Source organism: Amblyraja radiata, chromosome 18 (assembly GCF_010909765.2).
Source record: "Amblyraja radiata isolate CabotCenter1 chromosome 18, sAmbRad1.1.pri, whole genome shotgun sequence".
Lineage (NCBI taxonomy): Eukaryota > Metazoa > Chordata > Chondrichthyes > Rajiformes > Rajidae > Amblyraja > Amblyraja radiata.
In genome coordinates this window covers 36,143,288-36,167,759 of record NC_045973.1, presented here as the reverse complement: position 1 = coordinate 36,167,759, position 24,472 = coordinate 36,143,288, and the positions used below count along the sequence as shown (strand labels likewise).

The following is a 24,472-nucleotide window of genomic DNA, read 5'->3' as shown; positions in this document are numbered from 1 at the left end:
TCACACTCCAGGTTAACGTCACTAATTCAGATATTTGCTGTAGATTGTTTACAAATGATATAAAAACCATTGACCTTCATGCATGCAAATCTGATCTGAGCGGATCTGTTCCAACTAGTATTTGATCTGTTGTAATGAGCGTCAGCTCTTCACAGTCCATTACACTTTGGCTGAAGCACAACCTTGATGGTATAACTTCCCCAGCTATGTGAGAGCCTTCAGCTTTTACTGTGGTTTGAGAAAGCAGACGGCTCAAGCAACACAAACATGTGGAACGTGTGTGCCCACTGTATGAGCGGGAGCTGCCACTGTAGCCGTTTGTTGGGAACTGGATTCAGACCTTGGAACTTTTAAACTCCTTAACTAATGACCAGAAAAATGTGTAAGCAATGAATGTGCGGTGCCCCATACTGAAGCTATTTGCTTCCATCCCTAAATTATAAAAACCTCCCTGACTTAACAGATCCTTCTTAGTTTAGTTTAGAGATACAATGTGGAAATGGGCCCTTCGGCCCACTGAGCCCATGCCAACCATCGATCACCCGTACTCTAGCTCTATCCTACATACGGGGGACAATTCCCAGAAACCAATTAACCTACGAACCCGCATGTCTTTGAGATGCGGGAGAAAACCCACATTTTTCTGTGGGGGGGGGGAGGGGTCAGTTTCTTACCTTATCTGAGATGCGATTAATTTTCGGATCGCATTCTTCTATCGCTCTGCGGCCAACCACCGATGGAGCTGGAGGCCTCCTCGGACTGACCTTGGACCCCACCGCGGGGCGTGGACTTAACATCGGAGTCGATCCCTTGCCTGGGATCACTCCAACCGCGACCTGTGGACTTTACATCGGGAGCTTGCAGTCTCGGGAGAGGCGTGGATGTCAGGAGCTCCAACATCACGGAAAGTTCGACCAGCCCCGACGTTCGATCGTCCATTGCAGGACATCCCCCGATGCCGGAGCTGATCGCCTCGGCACGGAGCGCCCACCGCCGGCTACAGGAGTCAAGATCATCCCGTCAACGGAGGGTTCAAGGCCCCCGACCGCGGGAGAGCAAAGGGAAGAGATTGAACTTTTTCTCGCCTTCCATCAGTGAGGAATGTGGAGGAGTCACCGTGGTGGATGTTTATGTTAAAATGTGTTTATTTGTATGACTGACTTGGCAAATTAAATTCCTCGTATGTTGCAAAACATACTTGGCCAATAATGTATTATTGTGATTGTGATCTAAAATCCTGGTTTTTGATTCCCCTCTGCTGGGTAAAATACTCCGCGCATTCACCCGATCCATTCCCTTCATGATATTATTACCACTCTATAAGATTGCTCCTCATCCTACTGCACTCCAAGGAGTAAAGTTCCAACCTCTCCTGATAGCTCAGCCCCTCGAGTCCTCACAACATCCTTCAAATTTTGCCTGCAGTCTTTCCAGCGTAATGATGCCCTTCTTACCGCAGGATGATCAAAAATGAACACAGCACTCCAAATATGGCACCACCAACATCTTGTGCACTGCAACATAATGTCCCAACTTCTGTACTCGATCCCTTGACAGATGAAGGCCAATGTACGACATTTGGGACGACAGATGGCACAATGGGCTAAGTGTTCGGCTGGCAACCGGAAGGTAGCCGGTTCGAATCCCGCTTGGAGTGCATACTGTCGTTGTGTCCTTGGGCAAGACACTTCACCCACCTTTGCCTGTGTGTGAATGTGTGTGAGTGATTAGTGGTGGTCGGAGGGGCCGTAGGTGCAGATTGGCAGCCACGCTTCCGTCAGTCTGCCCCAGGGCAGCTGTGGCTACAGAAGTAGCTTACCACCACCGAGTGTGACTGAGGAGTGAATGAATAATGCGATGTAAAGCGCCTTGAGTATTGGAAAGGCGCTATATAAATCCCATCCATTATTATTATTAATGTACCATAAGTCTTCTTCACCACTCTATCTAACTTTGACGCCACTTTCGATGAACTACTGTTTGTGCCCGTACTCCTACTGTAGATCCCTCTGCTCTGCAACCATCCCATGTCCCCTTCCATTCACTAGAAAGGTCCTGCACTAGTTTAAATTCCACAAATACATCTGCTTGCACTTATCTGCAGATCAGGTCGCATCTGTGGGAAGTGGAAGAGTGGACACATCAGGTTGGAGACATCTCGTCAGTTCAGATACTTTGTTTCTCTTCCCACAGATGCGGCCTGCCATGCTGGATATTTCCAGCATCTTGGTTTCGTTTATTTTCCAGCAATGGCAGTTATTTTTCTACTGAGAATTTTGAGATAGAGAAGCTAGATTAACCATTCAGCCGCAATGGTTTCTCCTAAATTGATTGAAGACTATTTGCTATGGTGGTATCTCTTTGATAAAGCCATCAAACTTATTCCACTTCTTTGCTCCAGCCTCAAACCCCTGCAAATGCTTTTACACCTGCACATCTCTCAAATGGGCAGCACTGTGGCACAACAGTAGAGTTACTGCCTTACAGCGCCAGAGATCCGGATTCCATCCCGACTATGGGTACTGTCCATAGTGCGTTTGTACATTCTCCTGGTGCTCCGATCCAAAGACGTATAGGTTTGAAGGTTAATTGGCTTTGGTAAAGATTATAAATTGTGGCTAGTGTGTGTAGGGTAGTGCTAGTGTACGGGAAGCGCTGGTCAGCGCGGACATGGTGGGCCAAATGGCCCGTTTCGGCACTACATCCCTAAACTAAACTAAAGCATAGTAATGTTGGGACCTTTACCCGAATCCCTAAATGAAATAGTAGTACCTAATTCAATTATTCGTGGTCTACAATGAACCGATTCAATGAATTATTAATCATCACAAATTTTTATTAGATTTACCAAAATATCACATCAAAGAGTTTTCAGAGAAATGTCTTAATAAAATCATTATTATGCATCTAATACACATGTATCAAATTCATCGTCAAATATATATTTTCCCCACAAACTTCCTATTCAAAGACAATTTGATTCCACAGTTACAAATAATGATATGGAATCTCATTAAAGTGACAACAGCACAAAATCTAGGTTTACAATCTGGAGCACAACAGAGAGAGCGTTGCACTGAAAGAGGTGCTACATCTCACATTAGACATTAAACCAAGTCATCGTCTATTGTCACAGGTAGGTAGGTGCAAGAGATCTTCCCACTCTATTTTACAGGAGTTATCACTGACGTCCTGACAAATAATTATCCCACTGTCAACAACGATAAAGCAGATTGTCCAAGATCACATTGATGCTTGTGGAATCTCCTGCAGAACATGGACCGGTTGGAGTGCTTGATATTTTAAACTGAGTATTTTACAGCTGATGATGTACTTCTAGAATTGTGATCACTATTGTATTAGCGATAATAAAGGAAACAAAACTACAAACATTAATTAGGTGTGATCCTGATAATTTAATTATGGGGTTCAGTTTTAGTGCTGATGCACGAGGATAAATATTGGCCAGGACATGGGCAATAACTGCCCTGTCCTTCCTCAAAATATGTTATGCCCCTGTCCCACTTAGGAAACCTGAACAGAAACCTCTGGAGACTTTGCGCCCCACCCAAGGTGTGGTTCCCGGAGGTTTTTGTCAGTCTCCCTACCTGCTTCCACTACCTGCAACCTCCAGCAACCACCTGCAACCTCCGGGAACTGCACGGAAACCTTGGGTGGGGCGCAAAGTCTCCAGAGGTTTCCGTTCAGGTTTCCTAAGTGGGACAGGGACATTATATATCACCTGTCAGGGCAGATGGTGCCTTGGTTATGTGTTTTATCTGAAAGATTAAAAAATCTGGCATGTACAACTTGGCTGGAATATCAGATTAGAATTTTGTCCTAATATTTCTGGAGTGAAACTTGAAACTCCTGACACAAAAGGACACAAAGTGCTGGAGTAACTCAGTGGGTCAGGCAGCATCCCCGGAGAACACGGATAGGCGACGTTTCAGATCGAGATCCTTCTTCAGACCCCGACGTAAATGAGAATGTGTAACCAACCAAGTCATGCTTAGGAGGAAGGGATCCAACCCGAGACGTCACCTAACCATTTTCTCCAGAGATGCTGCCTAACCCGCTGAGTTGCTCCAGCATGTTGTGTCTATCCAAGTCATGCCGAGCGTTGTTCACAGCTATCGAAAGATAAATGGAACCAGTCACAAGAATACAATCATTGTGGAGTATAAAACATTATTCTCTATGTTATGTTAGGCAAATAGTAGGCTCTGCTGTCATCTCTTGGGTTTATTGCCCTGCTGCTGTTCTTGCTTGGACTTGTACGCTTGGAACTTCTTCAAGTCTGCTGAAAACAGAACCTAGAAACAAAAAGTACAAACGATTGAGTGTTAGGAGGTGGGGAAGCACACCGCGTACCGACGGGAAGCACACCGCGTACCGACGGGAAGCACACCGCGTACCGACGGGAAGCACACCGCGTACCGACAGGAAGCACACCGCGTACCGACGGGAAGCACACCGCGTACCGACGGGAAGCACACCGCGTACCGACGGGAAGCACACCGCGTACCGACGGGAAGCACACCGCGTACCGACGGGAAGCACACCGCGTACCGACGGGAAGCACACCGCGTACCGACGGGAAGCACACCGCGTACCGACGGGAAGCACACCGCGTACCGACGGGAAGCACACCGCGTACCGACGGGAAGCACACCGCGTACCGACGGGAAGCACACCGCGTACCGACGGGAAGCACACCGCGTACCGACGGGAAGCACACCGCGTACCGACGGGAAGCACACCGCGTACCGACGGGAAGCACACCGCGTACCGACGGGAAGCACACCGCGTACCGACAGGAAGCACACCGCGTACCGACAGGAAGCACACCGCGTACCGACAGGAAGCACACCGCGTACCGACAGGAAGCACACCGCGTACCGACAGGAAGCACACCGCGTACCGACAGGAAGCACACCGCGTACCGACAGGAAGCACACCGCGTACCGACAGGAAGCACACCGCGTACCGACAGGAAGCACACCGCGTACCGACAGGAAGCACACCGCGTACCGACAGGAAGCACACCGCGTACCGACAGGAAGCACACCGCGTACCGACAGGAAGCACACCGCGTACCGACAGGAAGCACACCGCGTACCGACAGGAAGCACACCGCGTACCGACAGGAAGCACACCGCGTACCGACAGGAAGCACACCGCGTACCGACAGGAAGCACACCGCGTACCGACAGGAAGCACACCGCGTACCGACAGGAAGCACACCGCGTACCGACAGGAAGCACACCGCGTACCGACAGGAAGCACACCGCGTACTGACAGGAAGCTGTCAATACTCAACTCTCCAAGCCACACTTAGTTTGCTGCCAGGAAATTGTTACAAATCCTACCCTTTAATCTTGCACCAACGGATGAACCCAGTGTGCATGTAAATTGTCACAAATTACACAGCAGATTCATCCCAGGCAAATTCTTTTTGTGCAAAACACATTTATAATTCTTCCAATTTCAATACTCTATCTAAACCCCTCAATTACAGCACATTCCTCAACTTCTGTGGCATCATCTCTCCCCAGTGTTTCAGCTGTGCCTATCAATCACATGTGCATAGATTAGACAGATAGTTCATGGAAACAGATCACTTCATACCACTATTTTTAGACAAAGAGTGGTGGGTATATGGAACGAGCTGCCGAGGGAGATAGCTGAGGCAAGAACTATCGCAACATTTAAGAAACGTTTTGACAGGTACATGGATAGGATGGGTTTAGAGGGATATGGGCCAAACGCGGGCAGGTGGGACTAGTGTAGATGGGGCATGTTGGTCGGTGTGGGCAACTTGGCTGAAGCTGTATGACTCTATGAAAGTCATCTAAAGCTGCCTCCTTACAGCACTAAAGCCCCGGGTTCAACCCTGACCTCCCGTCCTATCAGCGTGGAGTTTGCACGTTCTCTCTGTGACTGCATAGATTTCCTCTGGATTTATACAGGTTCCACCCACTTGTCCACACCAACCCAGACGGCACACTGCGCAAGTCCCATTTGCCTACATTTGCCCCATATCCCTCAAAACCCGTCTTCTCTATGTAGCTGTCCGAATGCCTTTCGTGGATAAGATCTAGGCAATGTAATTTCTGTTATCTAGGTTCTTCATATTGTCCCTTTGTCTAGATTAGAGACTGACCCACCGAGTCCACGCTGACCACCAGTCATCTACATTATCCCACATTCTCGTCCACTCCTTACACACTCAAATAAAAAATGTACACAGGCCGATTAATCTACAAACCCGCCGTCATTGGACTGTGGGGGGAAAGTGTTGCACCAGGAGCAAACCCACACGGCATAGGGACAATGTGTAACCAGCACCCGAGGTCAGGATCAAAGCTGGGTCTCTGGTGCTTTGAGGCAGCGGCTCTACCAACTGAGCCACTGTACCTCCCTTTTCCTTTCTTATGTAGTGTTTCTTATAGTCCTTTGAGAATACTATATGTCCGTTACTTACAGAGTGTGCCCAACCAGCAAAAGGACCCCACAGTCTGCGATAAAAATCACCTGTAATAAGAATACAGAAAGCAGTTTACATTCTCGTACATCCCATTAGGCTCCTTCATGGTGTCAAATTCATTGCTGGTCAGTAAATATATTCTACATCGATGATAGCATTTCCTACCCTGCTTCTGAAAGGGTACATGATCCTGACACTGATATACAGTGGGTTTTGTGCTGTTGTTCCGAATGTCTAAGCAAAAACCTGTTTTCTACTTCAGTATGCAGATGTGGTGTGTAGGAAGGAACTGGTTTACACCGAAGATAGACACAAAGTAAACACAAAATGCTGGAGTAAGTCAGCGGGACAGGCAGCGTCTCTGGAGAGAAGGAATGGGTGACATATCGGGTCAAGACCCTTCTTCAGACTGAAGAATCTGAAGGGTCTCGACCCGAAATGTCACCGATTCCTTCTCTCCAGAGATGCTGCCCGAGTTACTCCAGCATTTTGTGTCTATCTTCGATTTAAACCAGCAACTGCAGTTCATTCCTACACATAGACACAAAGTGCTGGAGTAACTCAGCGGGTCAGGCGTTTGTGGTAACTGGTTATCTATTCACTGATGTTTAAATCGTTACATGAGAATGCTGGGCTGAGCTTTTTCTTACCGATTTCTCGATACACTTTGTCAGTGAGACTCTTCTGACCTGCCCCCAGGTGGGAGATGTAATCGCGCTTTGTAATCTGCCAGACGTGTGTGTCCACTGGAATCACACCTGTCTTATCCAGAGACATCAAACAAACGCAGTCAGCCACCTGGAACCGGAGATGAGAGGGTCAGAAAGCACAGGGCAAGAATGTTTCCTCAAACTCGCCCGTTAAAAGATAGGTTGTGGAAATTTGGTTTCTACTCCTTGTCCAGATGGTGCAGAGGTGGAGTTGCTGCCTTCCAATGCCAGGGACCCAGGTTCGATCCTGACTACGGGTGCTGTCTGGATGAAGTTTGCACGTTCTCCCCGTGACCCGTGTGAGTTTTCCCCAGGTGCTCTGGTTTCCTCCCACATTCCAAAGATGTACAGGTTTGTAGGTTAATTTGCTTTGGTAAACTTGTAAATTGTCACTAATGCGTAGGATAGTGCTAGTGTGCCGGGGATCGCTGGTTGGCGCGAACTCGGTTAGCCGAAGGGCCCGTTTCCACACGCTATCTCTAAACTAAACTAGAACATTGCGCACGATATCATCAAGAAACAAAAGGACTGTTGGAGAAACACAGTAGGAATACAGAATTAACATCAAGGTTTCATCAGGAAAAGGTAAAATGAGATATGTAAACACATTTCAAGTTGTGGATAAGGGGGCAAGAAGAATAAGCTCTGTGATGGGCTGTAGGGTGCGAAAGTTAAATGATAACACTAGCGGAGGAGTCAACTGAAAGGTAGAAAATAATAGGAGATACATTTAGGGAAGATTTAAAAAGACAAGCAAAATCTGACTCTACAGTGACTTTAATAGATATTTGGCATAATATTAAAGACAAGTGTGATGGGAGAGCTTTAATCCAAAACTTCCAAATGCTAAGAAGTACCTTAGAAAGGAGATGAGGAGGAATTTCTTTAATCAGAGGATGATGGATCCGTGGAATTCATTGCCAAAGACGGCTGTTGTAAGAGATTGAAGGTAGACAAAATGCTGGAGAAACTCAGCGGGTGCGGCAGCATCTATGGAGCAAAGGAAATAGGCAACGTTTCGGGTCGAAACCCGAAATGTGAGAGAATGACAGGATCTTTATTACTAGGGAGGACTAAGGTTATGGGGAAAAGGCAGGAGAATGGGTTTGAGAGAGAAAGATAAATCAGCCATGATTGAATGATGGAGTAGACTGCCGAATGGCCTAATTCTGCTCCTATGACTCATGAACTATTGTCTGTCATCATAGTGAGCTCCAAGAGGTAAAAGAAGATGTTAACGGTCTGTGTCTATTAGTTAAAACGGTGTCAGTCCGAGCATCAAGAAACTAAAAGCAATTAGAATTAAATAATTTCCCCTCCATTCAGGAACAATATCAGGCAAATCAACCAGACCAATGACTGAGCCATTCGGAAGAGATTTGCCGACCTTTGCCCCCACGCCAGATAACGTGCACAGGGCACGCTTTGCTTCCTCATATGCTGTCTCCCGAAGGGAATCCAGCCAAGCAGGACCATGCTTCTCCAGTATCATCTTGGCGGTCTGGCTGATGAACTTTGCTCTGTATCCAAATCCCAGTTCTCGCAACCGCTTTTCTACATCATTTCCTATGACCACAAGAGTCAAGAGTGTTTGATTGTCATATGTCAAACAATAACAGTGCAAAAAGATAAATGCCCCCAAGTCCATGTAGTTCAGAGCTTATTTGGAGGTTGTAGTGTTTAATTGCCCCCGATGGCTGCAGGGAAGAAGCTGTTCCTGAACCTGCATGTTACCCGACCTCGAGTGCTGTGTGTGTGGAGTTTGCACGTTCTCCCTGTGACTGCGTAGGGTTTTCCTCCGAGTGCTCCGGTTTCCTCACACATCCCAAAGATGTGCGGGATTGTAGGTTAATTGGCCCTGTAAATTGCCCCTAATACATAGGGTATGGGTGAGAAAGTGGGATAACATAGAACTAGTGTGAATGGGTGATTGTCAACGTGGGGGAGGGGGGGGGGGGGGGGGGGTCATGTTTCCATGCTGTATCTCATAATTACAATAAACACAACTGTTGCCTCTCTATAGTTCCCATCCTTGTTGGTCTATACTTCCATTCCCACCAACTTGATGCTAAACACCTTTCGCATTCCCATTCTGCCATTGTTCCCTATCTTCCATCTCAACTCCGTCTCCATCACCCATTCCTCCAGTGACCCTCCCCATCTCCTTCAGACATCTATCTGTCCACACATCCACCCACCTCAGCTCCACACAGACCCTACCTCTCCCATTCGCCCCATTGACCATTAGTCTAATTCTCTTTGATTTTCCCTCCCTCCCCAATGCCTCAAATACAATCCAGACCCTAATCATTATCCCCACCACTGTCAATGTCCTGAACCTCTTCATATCTCCAACCTGACCCCACATCCCGACCCAAAACATTGCATATTAATGTCCTTCAGAGATGCAGCCAGACCCGCTGAGTTATTCCAATATTCCAACATCTGCAGTTCCTTGTGTCTCTATATGGAACTTCCTTCTCCCATCCATCCCATTTTCCTCCTCCAGGTCTCCATCCTAATTATCATCCCATGGTTTTCTCTCCCTCGTCCCAGCCCTTGCAATTCATGCATTTGGATACCTAATCTCCCTGCATCTTTAAACTGTTCCAAACCATCTGAAAGATCCATTTATGCCGGCACTCCATTTCCAGTTTGTACCCAAGCCAATCTGCTATCTACTATAAGCTTTTAGTTTCCATCATAACCTTTGATGTGACGCTTATCAAAGAAACTATGGACTGATAAGCATGGTTCGTTCACTTTCTCTCCTTTAGCCCCAAATAACTTTCTTCAAAGAACTCCAATGAATTTGTTCAAATACGATTCATCTTTATCAAACCGTGTGGACTGATTACCTTGAATTTTCTCGTGCCATATTGTGTTGTTTAAATAACCCCAACATATTTGTGTCTGGCCCTTTTTGAAAAAATATATAATACGGGCAAATTTTCAATCTAATAAAACCTTGCCTAAATTGGGACTTTTAAAAATCTAAAGCAGATACCTCAACCATCTGGTTTGAAACCAAACAGCTTCTATCACTGTCTTTTGCAAGAACAGGCCATTTGGTCACAATGTTCATGTCGAACCTGATGCCAGGTTAAACTAATCATCTCTGTCTGCATGTGATCCATATCCGTGTGCCTATCTTAAAGCCTCTTAAATGCCACTGTCATATCTGCACCACATGTGATGTTCAAGGTTCGCACCACTCTCTGTGTAAAACATCAATTGCCTCACACATCTCCTTTAAACTTTGGCCTTCTCACCCCGAAAGCTATATCCTCCAGTCTTTGACATTTCTACCCTGGGAAAATGTTCAGACTATCCACTCTATCTATGTCTCTCATTATTTTACATACATCCATCAGGTCTTCTCAGCTCTGATGCTCCAGAGAAATTTGATGTTAGTCCGGTTTATGATGGGATTTAAAAATCAAATTGTAATGTGACTTCAACACATCCCATTGGCTCTCAAATAATGAAGAACATCACCTTAGGACGCAAAGCGCTGGAATAACTCACCGGGTCAAGCAACATGGATAGGCGACGTTTCGGGTTGAGACCCTTGTCCATATTCTTCAGAGATGCTGCCTGACCCGCAGATTTACTCCTGCACTTTGTGTCCTTTTGTGTATTAACCAGCATCTGCAGTTCTTTGTTTCTACAAGAAAATCATCTTGCACAGTATGGATAAGTGGGCTGAAGGGCCTGTTTCCATGCTGTTTTATTCCACAAATGCTTTTGAAATGTGGTGATTTTTGCAATGTAGTGAAACATTTATGATTTGCGAGCTGCTAGTTTCCAGATTACATAAGTATTGTATAATCTCTTTTAGATAGCCCTACAGGCTTTTTAAGTGAGGGATCAGCCCGAGACTGCTATATCTGAAACAAGGCAAACATAAGGATTTTCATACTTTTCCAATCAAAATTATTAGTTCTGTCTAAGTGGCTAAAGGATGAGAAAAAGCATGCACACACCCACACAAATAAAAATGTCACCTAGTCCTGATTTACCTATGGACCCATGAAATATCATCATGACACCTCAAAACTAGATCCCGACAGAATTAAGCTCAACCAAATGCAACTCGTCTGCATCTGAGCAAGTAGTTTGCTGATGTGATACTACCATCTTGTGGAAGTGGGTAAGCACAACAGGAGAAATGTCTTTAAGGAAAAGACTACATCACTGTCAAACCCAAACTAGTCACAGCCAGGACTAACCTGGTCTCCAAATGTATCTAGCTTTCTCCTTTACCATCTCACTACAGTATTCAGTTGTATTGCTGGTGAGATCTGCGCAGGGAGTAACAATGGGGCGGCACAGTCGTGCAGCGGTAGAGTTGCTGCCTTACAACAACAGAGACCCCGGTTCAATCTCGACTACGGCTGTCGTCTATACGGAGTTTGTACGTTCTCCCTGGGACCATGTGGGTTTTCTATGGGTGCTCCGGTTTCCTCCCAAGATCCAAAGATGTACAGGTTAGTAGGTTAATTGGCTTCGGTAAAGATTGTAAATTGTCCCGTGTGTCGGATAGTGCTAGTGTACGGGGACCGCTGGTCGGTGTGGACTTTGTGGGTCGAACGCCCTCTTTCCACACTCTATCTCTAAAATTAAACTGATACATTTCACTCTGATTCTCTCTCCACAGACGCTGCCTGACCTTCTGAGCTAGACACAAAATGCTGGAGGAATGAATGACGTTTAGGGACCCGAAACGTCACCCATTCCTTCTCTTCAGAGATGCTGCCTGCCCCACAGAGTTACTCCAGCATTTTGTGTCTACATTCGATTTAAACCAGCATCTGTACTGTTCCTACACTGACCTTCTGAGCTTTCTCTGCCTTCTGTCACAGCATGTAAACAGGCTCTTTGGCTCAACCCGTCCAAGATATGCACCTGAGCTAGCCCCATTTGCCTGTGTTTGCCCCATATCCCTCTAAACCTTTTCTATCCATGTACCTATTGAAATGTCTTAAATGCTGTAATTGTACCCACTTCGACCATGTTCATTCCCACCACCCTCTGTGTGAAAATGTCACTCATCAGGTCCCCTTTAAATCTTTCCTCTCTCACTTTAACAACGCCACTTTTTCTTTTACACAGAGAGTGACGAGTGCCTGGAAATGCTGCTGCGGATGTAGGTAGAGGCAGATACGCTGCTGGTGTTTAAGAAGCTTTTAGATTGGCACATGAATACGAATATGCAGGCAGCGGAGAATAGTTTAACCTGCATCATGCTCAGCATGGGCATTGTGGGGCGAATGGCCTGTTCCTGTGCTGTACTGTTCAATGTTCTACACCAACTATATTCTCATCCTAATTGGTTTATTTTAATTGTTGTATGTTTTTCGAGATGACTACATCAGGATTTAGATCTACCGATGATGATGGAAAAGAAGTACATTCCCAAATCAGGAGAGATTCTCGGTAATCTGGCAATGCAACATCCAGAGGTAACTGTACAACATGCATATCATCAAAGTGAAGCCAAACTTGAATTGGCTGGTAAATGGATTAAATGGGATAAGTGGGTAAATGAGTTGGGGTGTGAGGATAAACAGTGTTGTTTATTTGTGGCAATGATTTAAAGAAGCAGTTTGTAGAGGAAGAATTTCTACTTACAAGTATTAACAGACATGTGATTTCACAATGCTTAATGGCTCGGCCTCCAGTCCCAATCCATTCCTAACTGCACCTTCATGCATTAAGTTTAGTTGAGATACAGCTTGAAAGTTTGACCTTTGTCCCACAGAGTCCACCCCAACCACGATCACCCATACAATAGTTCTACTTCATCCCAATTTTGCATCCTGCACAATAGGGCAATTGACAGAAACCAGACAACCTACAAACATGTCCGTCTTTGGGATGTGGGAGGAAACTTACAAACTCTGCACAGACAGCACCCATAATCAGGATTGAACCCGGGTCTCTGGCGCTGTGAGGCGGCAGTTCTACACTGTGCCATTTTGCCGCCTATTCATGTTTCACCTACAAACCCTCACTGAGTAGCAGGGAAGAATTAGCTCCACAGCAAAATGTACCTCTCTCTACAACCCAGCAGTACTGCGTCCAACACTGGTTCGGGTGGCAAGGTGGCGCAGCAGTAGAGTTGCTGCCTTGCAGCACCAGAGACCTGGGTTCGATTCTGACTACGGGTACTGTCGGTACGGAGTTTGTACGTTCTCCCCGAGTGCTCTGGTTTCCTCCCATATTACAAAGACGTGCAGGTTTGTAGATTAATTGGCTTCTGTAAATTATCCCTATTGTGTAGGATAGAACTAGTGCATGGGTGGTCCCTGGTCAGTGAGGACTCTGTGGGCCAAAGGGCTTTTTTCCCCACGCTGGATCTTTTAAAAACAAAAAAACAAAAGTTTGACCCAGCCCCCTGCCTTTCCATTTTGCCACCCACCTGCCAGTGCCTGCAGTGTGGGGAAGGAGTGGTAGGTGCAGGAATCCAGCTGGCATAGCCTCTCGCCGTATGTCTGGCACAGACGTTCCACCATTCCAGCGATGCGCGAGATGTGGTTGTTGGAGCTACAGATGAAAGAGAAGAGGCACTCAGTGGGATCTTGACGTAGGATGCGGATACCTGAAACAACAAGGTTGCAAGGACCTAGTTACAGGTAAAACTATTGCTCACTGCAGATCCGAAACAAAACTGTCCCAAAATACCCTTGGTTTAAGAATTTTGATTTGGATACTAAAGGGCCTGTCCCACTCTCACGAATTCTCCCGAGTTTTCCCCCCCGATTCAAACGCGCAGAATGTTCGTAACGAGTCCGTAGGAGTTCGTAGATATATCGTAGCGGCTCGTTATGCTAGCTATGCTATTCGTGGCATCAGGTAAGTCGGGACTTTTTTTTCCAGCCCGATAAAAAAATGTCCATGAGTAAAAATATGGTCGGGATGAAAGAATTAAGTCGTAAAAGTGAGACAGGCCCTTAAGGGAGTCAAAGGATTAGGGTTCAGTGCAGGAAAATGGCAAACAGGTAGAACACCAGCTGTGCTGAATGAACGGCAGAGCAGACATGATGTTACTGATGTTTAGTTTTAATTTAGAGACACAGCATGGAAACAGGCCCTTCGGCCCACAAACTTCACGACAGCTATCGATAACCTATCCCCATTTATGCTATGCTATTCCACTTTCTCATCCATTCTCTACACACTAGGGGCAGTTTTCCAGAGGCCAATTAACCTACAAACCCGCACGTCTTAGGGATATGGGAGGAACTGGAGCAGCCTAAGGAAACCCACGCACTCCCCTACTTTATTTAATTTCATCACAAGCAAATAATTTCTCAATTTAATAGGCTGTTAGATAGGCACATGAATATGCAGTGAATGGAGGGATATAGACCATGTGCAGGCAGGTTAGTTTAGTTAATAGTTAATAACCTTTAGTCATGGAGTTCTTGGAGTTGCACAGCACAGAACGAGGGAACTTTGTCCCTCACATCCATGCTGATCTTCATGCCCACTACTCTAATCCCATTTGCCCTCAATAGGTCTGTATCCTTCTGTTCCCTGCCTATTCAAGTGCACATTTTAATGTCTTAAATGTAGTGATTGGATCTGACTCTATTACTTCCTCTGGCATTCTAGATATCAACCAAACTTTGTAATTAAAAAAAACTCCTCAAATCCTCCTTAAACCCGTTCCTCTCACCTTTAACCTTTGCCCTCTTGCCTTGGATAGCCCTACCATGGGAGCAATTCCCAAATCTCAAAAAGTATCTAAGGGAGCACATACCTTGCTGGAAAGTAAAAGCTGGTGAACGATCCGGCATTGTTTTAAATTCTAACACGTCCCTCACAAACACCAATGCACAATTCCAAATCACAAGTCAATTCATTAAAGTGCCGTCCCTCATAAATAAGATGGATGTTTGAGATATTACAATGGTGACATGCCTGTCGCCTTGGGTGAAATATGTCGGAATAGGAACGCAAATCTTCAACTCTTCAGCCATCCTAGATTCTATATGTGTGTAGGAAGGAACTGCAGATGCTGGTTTATACGACACAAGTCCTGGAGCAACTTAGCCGGTCAGGCAGCATCTCTAGACAAAGTTGGAGTCTGAAACAGGGTTCTGACCCGAAACGTCACCTGTGCCTTTTTTCCAGAGATGCTGCCTGACTCGTTGAGTTGCTCCAGCACTTAGTCTAGATTCTGACAACCCCAGACTAAAACCACTACAGTTGCAAGTGGAAGAAAGTGTCTGATTTAAAATAAACTGCAAGTTTCTATAGTTTTCATAGATTTTTGAGCATAACTATTATATTAAAGTTGCCAAATGCCCTAAATTAATATATTTGTTTAAGAAGGAACTGCAGATGCTGGAAAATCGAAGGTACACAAAAAAGTTGGAGAAACTCAGCGGGTGCAGCAGCATCTATGGAGCGAAGGAAATAGGCAACGTTTCGGGCCGAAACGTTGCCTATTTCCTTCGCTCCATAGATGCTGCTGCACCCGCTGAGTTTCTCCAGCTTTTTTGTGTACCTTCCAAATTAATTTATGTTCTCTGTTCTATTTGGACAGACATATGGATAGAACAGTTTCGAGTCAAACGCAGGTAAATGGGACTAGCTTACATGGGAAATCTTAGTCAGCATGGACAAGTTGGGCCGAAGGGCTGTCGCTATGCTCTATGACATATACAACTACCCCTTCTAGACAGTGCCTGCCATGTTGTGCACAAGTTATACATTTCTGATCTGAACTTCTGGCAGAAAAAGAACCAACCCTTCAGGATACGGGGACCTTGATTTTGCCAGCAGTTCAGAAGTGCTGGCATTTGCCCACTTAATCACCGGTGGGCTCAAGGCTCGGGCATGAACACAGAGGTCCCGATCCAGGTGGACAAGCTCCCAGCTGTAAAGAATCCAACGGTGGAGCATGAGACACTTAGACTCAGTCGTCTATGTATGCACAGAGTCTCCTGCCCAGAGTAGGGGAATCGAGAACCAGAGGACATAGCTTGAAGGTGAGGGTGGGAGAAGATTTAATAGGAACCCGATGTGTAACTTTTTTACTCGAAGGGTGGCGGGCGTATGGAATGAGCTGCCGGAGGAGGTAGTTGAGGCAAATACTATCGCAATATTTAAGAACCATTTAGACAGGGTTTAGAGGGATATGGGCCAAATGAAGACTGGTAGGATTGGTGGAGTAGGGCATGTCGGTCGGTGTGGGCAAGTTGGGCTGATGGGTTTGTTTCCATGCTGTACGACTCTATGACTTCAGTTAATTGGGAAAGAACGATAAGGGTATGTTGTTACCCGTTACAATATGTTACCTATACACTAAATTACCTGTGTTTGCTTTAATGCTTAAATACCTAAAAATGGCCTAAATTTTAATTTATTTTTTATTTTTTAAAGTTAATTTTACTTTTAATACTTTGAAAGTGTTTCTGTACACCAGCTGGGAGGGGGGTTTTGCTGTCTGTACACAGCCACGTCATGGTGAGCCAGTCCAAGCTTGCACCATTTGTCTTTGGGCAGTTCTCGGCTTTACGACAGTCCCAGCCGGTAAGACTGGCCATTTGGACCTGGTCCGGGTGAGTTCAGGGCTACATGGAGACTGCAGGCAGTCAGTACAGGCTGCAATCCCCTCTCAGCAAACCCCACACCGTAAATACGATGGTGATAATCCTTCATTGATATACCCACCAGGGAAATCCTTCGCCACTCGCTCAAAGTGTTTGTCAACGTGCATCCAGTGAGGGTATAGGTCGGACAGCCGCACATGCAACTGAAAATAGTCGCTCAAGATCATGGACTCCTCTTGGTCTGCCGTTCCTGACTCCCCTTTCAATAGTTCAGGTGTGGTATCGTTTATCTGCCGCGCACACTGCATTGGCTCTTTCTTCTCTTCAGGAAACACCCTCTCAGTTTCGTGGACGTCCCCCTCGTCACTTTTAAGTCTACTTTTTGCAATATTCTTCTTTTTCATTTTAACACCGACCGGCCTTGCAGACGGGCCTTTCCTCTTTCTGTGGCCCATTGGCACTTGGGGGACGTTATCTGCGTCTTTGCAATACGTCCGGTACCAGATGTGATCCTGGGTCTGGGTCAAAGTCCACACACGGCCTGCCAAGACTCCCGTCCAGTGCCCGGGACTCTTCTCCTGCCATCTGCAAAAGAGGGCAGTCGTGAAATTGGTGGATTCGATTCTAGAAGGATGAAGAGAAGGAATTGTCCCGCAAGCTTACACTGAGCTTTATTGGAACAGTGCAAGAGGTCACAATCAGAGTGGGAACACAAGGAACAACAGATACTAGAATCCTTGTGTAGAACACAAAGTACTGGAGTAACTCAGCGGGTCAGGCAGCATCTCTGGAAGGCATTAATATGCAATGTATCTGGTCGGGACTCTTCTTCAGTCCGGTAGACATGAATAGGCGACGTTTCGGGTCGGGACTCTTCAGACTGGAAGACATGAATTGGCAATGTTTATGGTCGGATTCCTTCTTCAGAAAGAAGGAACCCTGACCCGAAACGATGCCTATCCTTGTTCTCCAGAGATGCTGCCTGACCAGCTGAGTTACTCCAGTACTCTGTGTTTTCAGTCAGAGTGGGAATGCGATGGACAATTAAAATGACGGGCAACTTATAGCTCAGGATTGGTCATGTAGACTGAAAGAGGTGCTCTACAAGTCGATCATCCAATGTGCAATAGGCTTCTCTAATGTAGAGGTGACTGCATTGTGAGCACTGAATGCAATACCTTGGAAGAAGTGCAAGTGAACCACTGCTTCACCTACAAGATATGTTTGGGTCCCTGGATGGTGGGAAGCATCAAAGTAAAACAAAGTGTTATGTCACCTGTGATTGAATGGAAAATGTTGTGAAAAGGGGAGTGTTTGATTGGGATGAAAGAGTGGACCATGGAGATCCAAAGGAACACAGTCTCTTTGGAAAGGTGAAAGGGTAAAGGAGGCAAGATGAGTGGCGGAGCTATCACATTGCAGTGGGGGAAATCGCAAACAAATCTGTTGAATGCTGAAACCACGGGAATTCTCTTAACTCCAGTGCAGGAGAAAGGGGCGAGACCAGGAAATCAGCAGGATATGTGTGAGGACTCTGCCAAACAGCTACAGTTCAGGGCAAAGGAAGATATCTCAGAAGGTCTTGCCATGAGAACAGATAAAATAGAGGAAAGTAGGATGGTGCAGTCAAGATAGTCAGTAGGCTTATATAGAAGGTCTGTCAATAATAGAGGAATGGGGGAAGATAAAACTGAACACAACCAGTTCCATATATCCCATAGAAAGGTCTTGTTGAGCCTTGTAAATTGTCATAGCTGTACCTTTGATCTGGAGTTGAGTTATTGGGGAGAAGCTGTTCAATGTGAGAATGTGTTTAGTCAGACGAATTAATGCATTGGTGAAGGGCAGCCAGTTTATTCTCCATCCAAAGACAAATGCAGAGGGCCTACAGACCATCCTGGTGTAGGTTGGAAATTTGGATCCGCTACAGGTCCATGGTAAAGGTGAGCCCTCTGGGATTAGGAAATTGGAGACTGGAGGGCATCAGATGTGTCATGTGTGCAAGTCATCAGAAACAGAATCATGAGAGAGAGAGGAAGAAGTGACAGCAGAACAAAATCAATTTGGTGTAGTAAGTGCAGGCTGAATCAATAGATATGCCCAGCACAATGTGGTTTGAAAAACATGGAGGAGGTGTGGCTGTCGCAGTGGCAAATGGAAAGGTGTATCATTCCACCGAGTCTGGTAGTGCAATGTGTTGATGATAAGTTATTATCAGGCAACTGAACCCATCCTACCAACAACTAGAGAGCAGCCCGGAACCACCACCTACCTCATTGGAGACCCTCGGACTATCTTTTAATGAGACTTTACTGGCTTTATCTTGCACTAAACGTTATTCACATTATTCCCTTTATCATGTATACTGTGGATGGCTCGATTGTAATCATATATTGTCTTTCCGCTGGTTGCACGCAACAAAAGCTTTTCATTAACAATAACCTAAATTCTTAAAACCACCTAATGGTACCTTCTAGGCAAGTGCTGCCATATACAATATGGTATCATGCCAACAATATATACAATAAGCAACTCCTGATGTTGCTAAGTAGATTGCTACATCTCATTGTTGAAAAATCTGTAGAAGTTCGAGAGCATCCTCATGGACATGTCAAATCATCTCAGAATTGTCCAAGAAAGTAGACACAAAATGCTGGAGTAACTCAGATAACACAGGCAGCATCTCTGGAGCGAAGGAATGGGTGACGTTTCAGGTCGAGACCCTTCTTCACACTGATTTACTGCTTTACAGAAATGATCCAGAGATGCTGCCTGTCCCGCCGAGTTACTCCAGCATTTTGTGTCCATCGTCGATATCTCCGACATCTGCTGTTCCTTCCTAAACATTATAAGAAAGTAAATACGCCGATGTTCTTTCTCGATCACCGCATCAGCGTGAATGGACCGGATTAGGCTGAGGATGCCGAGGAACTAAGGGCAGTTCGCGTTGATAAGGGCAGGGTTATGTTGCACCCTTTCACTTCCTTCAGTCCACAACCGACACTTTTGTCTCGCACACAGGAACTAAAAGTGTAAATGATGAAACGCACCTATCCAACTGCAACCAAAGCCAAATCTTACCGGAAGGACTGACCACAAGAAAGCACGATATCCAGCCTCAGCTCAGGCTGAATACAGGGGATCGATCGCCAGAGTGTAGGGCATTCGGATAATATACTGTGTATCTGCATGACTTGATCATCAACCTGGCAATAGATTATTCCTGCAAAAGTAACAAAAGCAATTTGTAGCTGTGAACATGAAAGGCTGTTGCAGAAGGCTACATAACCACATTCACATAGCATCTGCAAGGAAGGAAATCATGTCTGCAGTTAAAGGTGCTAAGTTAATTGGCCACATAAAAGTGTAGGTGGATGGCAAGAGATGCAAGGGTAGAGTTGATGAGCACGTGAAAGAGAACAAGTTAGAGGGAACGTATGTGGGGTGTGGAGGTGGTGCTGGCAAAGCTAATATTGATTGATTTAAAGATACAACATGGATAAAGACCCTTCAGCCCAGTGAGTCCAAGCCCACCCGTTCACAGTAGTTCTATTTTATCCCACTTTCACAACCATTCCCTCCCTACACACTCGGGCCAATTTACAGAGGCCAATTAACATACAAACCCTTTGGGATGTTGGGAGGAAAACCCAGGTGGTCACAGGGAGAACATGCAAACTCCACAGGTACACAAAAAAGCTGGAGAAACTCAGCGGGTGCAGCAGCATCTATGGAGCGAAGGAAAAAGGCAACGTTTCGGGCCAAAACCCTTCTTCAGACCACGTGGTCACAGGAAGAACATGCAAACTCCACATATTGTTCGATCATAATTGATCTTGAAAATATGACGGCAGGATGCCTCCTGCAACCATGAAATATTTCTATTAATTCTAGAAGGCAATAATAATTGAAATGCAAGATAATTTCCATATCTAATAACTTTGATGTAGATGCTGACTGTACAATAGTGCACAACAAATAAGTGCAAGCCATATAATCCCTTGAACCCATTTATATGGTCACGGCCAGAGTTTCTACTTTAACTGCACCACCACAAAGCCCGAGTTCCCCAAAATAGGGGTGTCAGTACATCAGCAACTCCTACGTACTTGCAACCTGCAAATCACGAGAGGCTTAGATAAGGTACAGTCAGAACCCTTTTCCACCAAATGTCCACCACCAAAGGGCATAGCAAAAGGTGAGTAGAGGAAAGGTTAATGAAGATGTGAGGGGCATTTTCTTTTTTTTCCCTTTTTTACAGAGGGTGGTTTGAGCCAGTGGTGGTGGTGGAAGCAGATACAATTGTGGCATTTCAGAGGCCTTTGGATAGGCACATGGAAGTGCAGGGAATAGAGGGATGTGGATCATGCACAAGCAGATGAGATCAGTTTAACATGGCAAATGTTTGGCACAAACATTGTGGGCCGAAGGGCCCGTTCCTGTGCTGTACTGTTCTATTTTTAACCCTTTAAGCTATAAGCCTAGGTAAGGCCAGTATTTTAAATGTAGTATAAAGTGATGGAATCAGAAACCGTAATATTTATTCCCAATGTGTCTTTTTTTCTTAAAAGAAATTGGAAAAAGCAGTTCAGATAATGGAAATATGCCAGAATTCAATAATCACTTCTAAAAAATGTAGAATAAGATTTGTTCTGACAGAATTCATACAAGAACAATATCTAAACAAATATAAAAGCAAAAAATCCCCTACAAATGTTGTCACATTTTGTCAGGAGTCTGCATTACAAAATGTTTTTCTAGGAAAGCAACCCATCTGTAAAACAGGTTCAACTGTACTGTCATTCTTCAATTCATCTCACAAAAGTGGCGAACATATCTTCCTAAACAGCTGCATTTCAAAAAAATCCAAGTTTTTAAATGTTTAAATAAAATCACATGTACAAAATCATGAGAGGAATAGATAGGGTAAACGCAAGCCTCCTGCCCAGAGTAGGGGAATCAAGGATCAGAGGACATAGGTTTTAGGTGAGGGGGGAAAGATTTAGTAGGAAGCCGAGGGGTAACTTTTTTTTTTTAAACAAAGGGTAAGAAACAAGCTGCCAGAGGAGGCAGCTACTATCATAACATTTAAGAAGCATTTAGATAGGTACATGGTGAGAATAGGTTTAGAGGTATATGCGTCAGACGTTGGCAGGTGGGACTAGTGTAGATGGGACATGTTGGTCAGTGTGAGTAAGGTAGGCCGAAGAGCCTGTTTCCACACTTTATGACTATGAATTGCTATCTGGGCAGGCTGGGAATTATCTGAATAATTCTGAAACTAACTCTGTTGAGGCAGTTTGATATTGAATCTGCTGTTCTGCCACTTGTGAGAGAAGTTTCTTTATGAAGAACAAAGACAAACCATTTAGGTGCTTTTATTACTGAAATCGGCTTTTTGTTTTAGGTTTTAAAAAGCTAAATTCAAATTCTCAAGCCTCAACTCCTGTTTCCCTGGACTAGTGTTCCAGGATTTTAGATGCAATGTTAAGTCATGGATTCATAGAAAATAACACAGAAGGACGGGATGGCAACGGACACGGTAGTTGCTGTCTTACAGCGCCAGAGACCCGGGTCCAATCCCCACAACAGGTGCTGTCTGTATGGAGTTTTTACTCTCTCCCCATGACCACGTGAATTTTCTCCAGGTGTTCCGTTTCCTTTCACATTCTAAAGGCGTACAGATTTGCAGGTTAATTGGCTTCGGTAAAGATTGTAAATTGTCTCTAGACTGTAGGATGGTGCTAGTGTATGGTGATCGCTGGTCGACATGGACTTGGTGGGGCGAAGGACCCGTTTCCACGCTGTATCTCTAGACTAAACTAAAACTACACAACAGATTGTGTCCATGTTAGTCAAAAAGAGTTACCTATCTTAATTGCACCTTCCAGCACTTAGTGTGTATGCCCTGCAGTTCATGGGTCTTCAAGCACATGCCCAAATACTTGCAAGTGAACATAAAAGATTCCATGGAAATGTTAAAAGTTAACAGGGAGGTTCTTCCTTGCATTCCAAGCAAAATATCAATCCCTCCTTCAACATCCTTCAATTATCTGGTCGTCATCAAATTATTAGCTTGGGGTGTTTTTCTATGGGCATTTTTACATCTCCACTTCCAACACTATAGCAATTGATACCTCAACAATGCGTCATGGTTAAAGCACATGTGGCTAGAGGCTCAACTGGAGATCAAATTTGACATCAAGGCTGAGACAAATCTAGTTTAGTTTTGCATGATTTCCAGAGAGCGACAGTGTTAACAGCAAGGGAATGCAGTTTGTGACACCAATCAAAGTTGAAGGCTTTGCTGGAGGCAGTTTCTGTTTAACCAGCCCCAGATGTTGGGCGAACAATTTTCATACAGGTGGTGAGGTGTTGTACAGAGCCCCAGTGATATTGTGAACCTGGAGTATTGTGTGCAGTTTTGGTCCCCTAATTTGAGGAAGGAAATTCTTGCTATTGAGGGAGTGCAGCGTAGGTTTACAAGGTTAATTCCTGGGATGGCGGGACTGTCATATGCTGAGAGAATGGAGCAGCTGGGCTTGTACACTCTGGAGTTTAGAAGGATGAGAGGATATCTCATTGAATCATATAAGATTGTTAAGGGTTTGGACACGCTAGAGGCAGGAAACGTGTTCCCGATGTTGGGGGAGTCCAGAACCAGGGGCCACAGTTTAAGAATAAGGAGTAAGCCATTTAGAACGGAGATGAGGAAACACTATTTCTCACAGATAGTGGCGAGTCTGTGGAATTCTCTGCCTCAGAGGGCGGTGGAGGCCGGTTCTCTGGATGCTTTCAAGAGAGAGCTAGAGAGGGCTCTTAAAAATAGCAGAGTCAGGGGATATGGAGAGAAGGCAGGAATGGGGTACTGATTGGGGATGATCAGCCATGATCACATTGAATGGCGGTGCTGGCTCGAAGGGCCGAATGGCCTACTCCTGCACCTATTGTCTATTATTGTCTATAACCAGGTAACACCACCATAAATTTTTGAAGTGACGCCATGTGTCTGAATTATGTGGTCTTGGGCTAAGCACCTGAATAAGAAACCAGTGTCCATGGACTGGTCATTGTGGGGAACCGGAACATCATCTACAACAGGAACAGAAACAACTGGAGCTGATTTTCTGGTTGTAATTGGGTAAGAATGGAACCAGGGAATGCAGTCACAACAAGATGAACAACAGCAAAGAAGCACTGGAGAACTTGCCTCTCCCTCTCTCTCATTCCCTCTCCTCCCCCCTCCTTCCCTCCCCTCCCCCCTCTCCCTCTCCCCTTCCCCTCCTCCATTCACCCTCTCTCTCCCCCCCTCATTCCCTCTCCCCTTCCCCTCCTCCATTCACCCTCTCCTCTCCTCTCTCTCTCCCTCCCATTCCCTCTCCCCTTCCCCTCTGCATTACCTGCACCTCCTGTTCTCCAGCCACCGCCGTGATGGCCGAGTGAGGGTTGCGCGGAGTTTATACCAGCTGGAATTGTCACTGTCGGCCGGCTGTGAGCTTCCCGAAGTTCAGTCCACCTTCGCGTGCATTTGAACCAGAGCATCAGTAGACTGGCAGCAAGGCTTTGCCATTGGCAAGTCACCTGAGTTAGGTTTTGGTCAACGTGTTTTAAACATGAAATCTACATATTATGCTAAAAGCTGCCATTCCATTGCATTTTTTAACCAGCTTTATGAAACTGATCTATTGAATTTCGAATTATTTACA

At 45.4% G+C, this 24,472-nt stretch overlaps 1 protein-coding gene across 4 annotated transcripts; it reads right to left on the bottom strand.

Annotated features, from left to right (window-relative positions):
* Nucleotides 1-2,818: 2,818 nt before the first annotated feature.
* On the bottom strand, nt 2,819-24,203 carry ogg1 (8-oxoguanine DNA glycosylase). 4 transcript variants are annotated; one of them, XR_004414681.1, is made up of 9 exons: nt 24,167-24,203; nt 19,848-19,989; nt 16,888-17,351; nt 13,625-13,804; nt 8,588-8,766; nt 7,141-7,288; nt 6,488-6,537; nt 3,743-4,316; nt 2,819-3,516 (listed from the first exon to the last, which is right to left on the bottom strand). XR_004414681.1 is itself a non-coding variant. In XM_033037146.1 (8 exons), exons 2-8 carry the CDS (start codon nt 19,955-19,957, stop codon nt 4,233-4,235), a joined length of 1,215 nt encoding a protein of 404 aa, XP_032893037.1. In that variant the 5' UTR covers nt 19,958-19,989; nt 24,167-24,203; the 3' UTR covers nt 3,697-4,232. The 4 variants fall into 4 exon arrangements, 3 of the variants coding, with proteins under 3 accessions (XP_032893038.1, XP_032893039.1, XP_032893037.1); XM_033037146.1 differs by lacking the exon at nt 2,819-3,516 and having other exon boundaries at nt 3,697-4,316; XM_033037147.1 differs by lacking the exons at nt 2,819-3,516; nt 6,488-6,537 and having other exon boundaries at nt 3,696-4,316.
* Between the last annotated feature and the right edge of the window lie 269 nt (nt 24,204-24,472).

Coding starts and splice junctions, on each gene's coding strand:
- ogg1 (XM_033037146.1), bottom strand. CDS start 19,957: ATGCAGATACACAGTATATTATCCGAATGCCCTACACTCTGGCGATCG. Junction 17,352..19,847: donor TCTTGTGGTCAGTCCTTCCG/GTAAGATTTGGC, acceptor CCTCTTTTGCAG/ATGGCAGGAGAAGAGTCCCG. Junction 6,538..7,140: donor CAAAGTGTATCGAGAAATCG/GTAAGAAAAAGC, acceptor TTCTTATTACAG/GTGATTTTTATCGCAGACTG.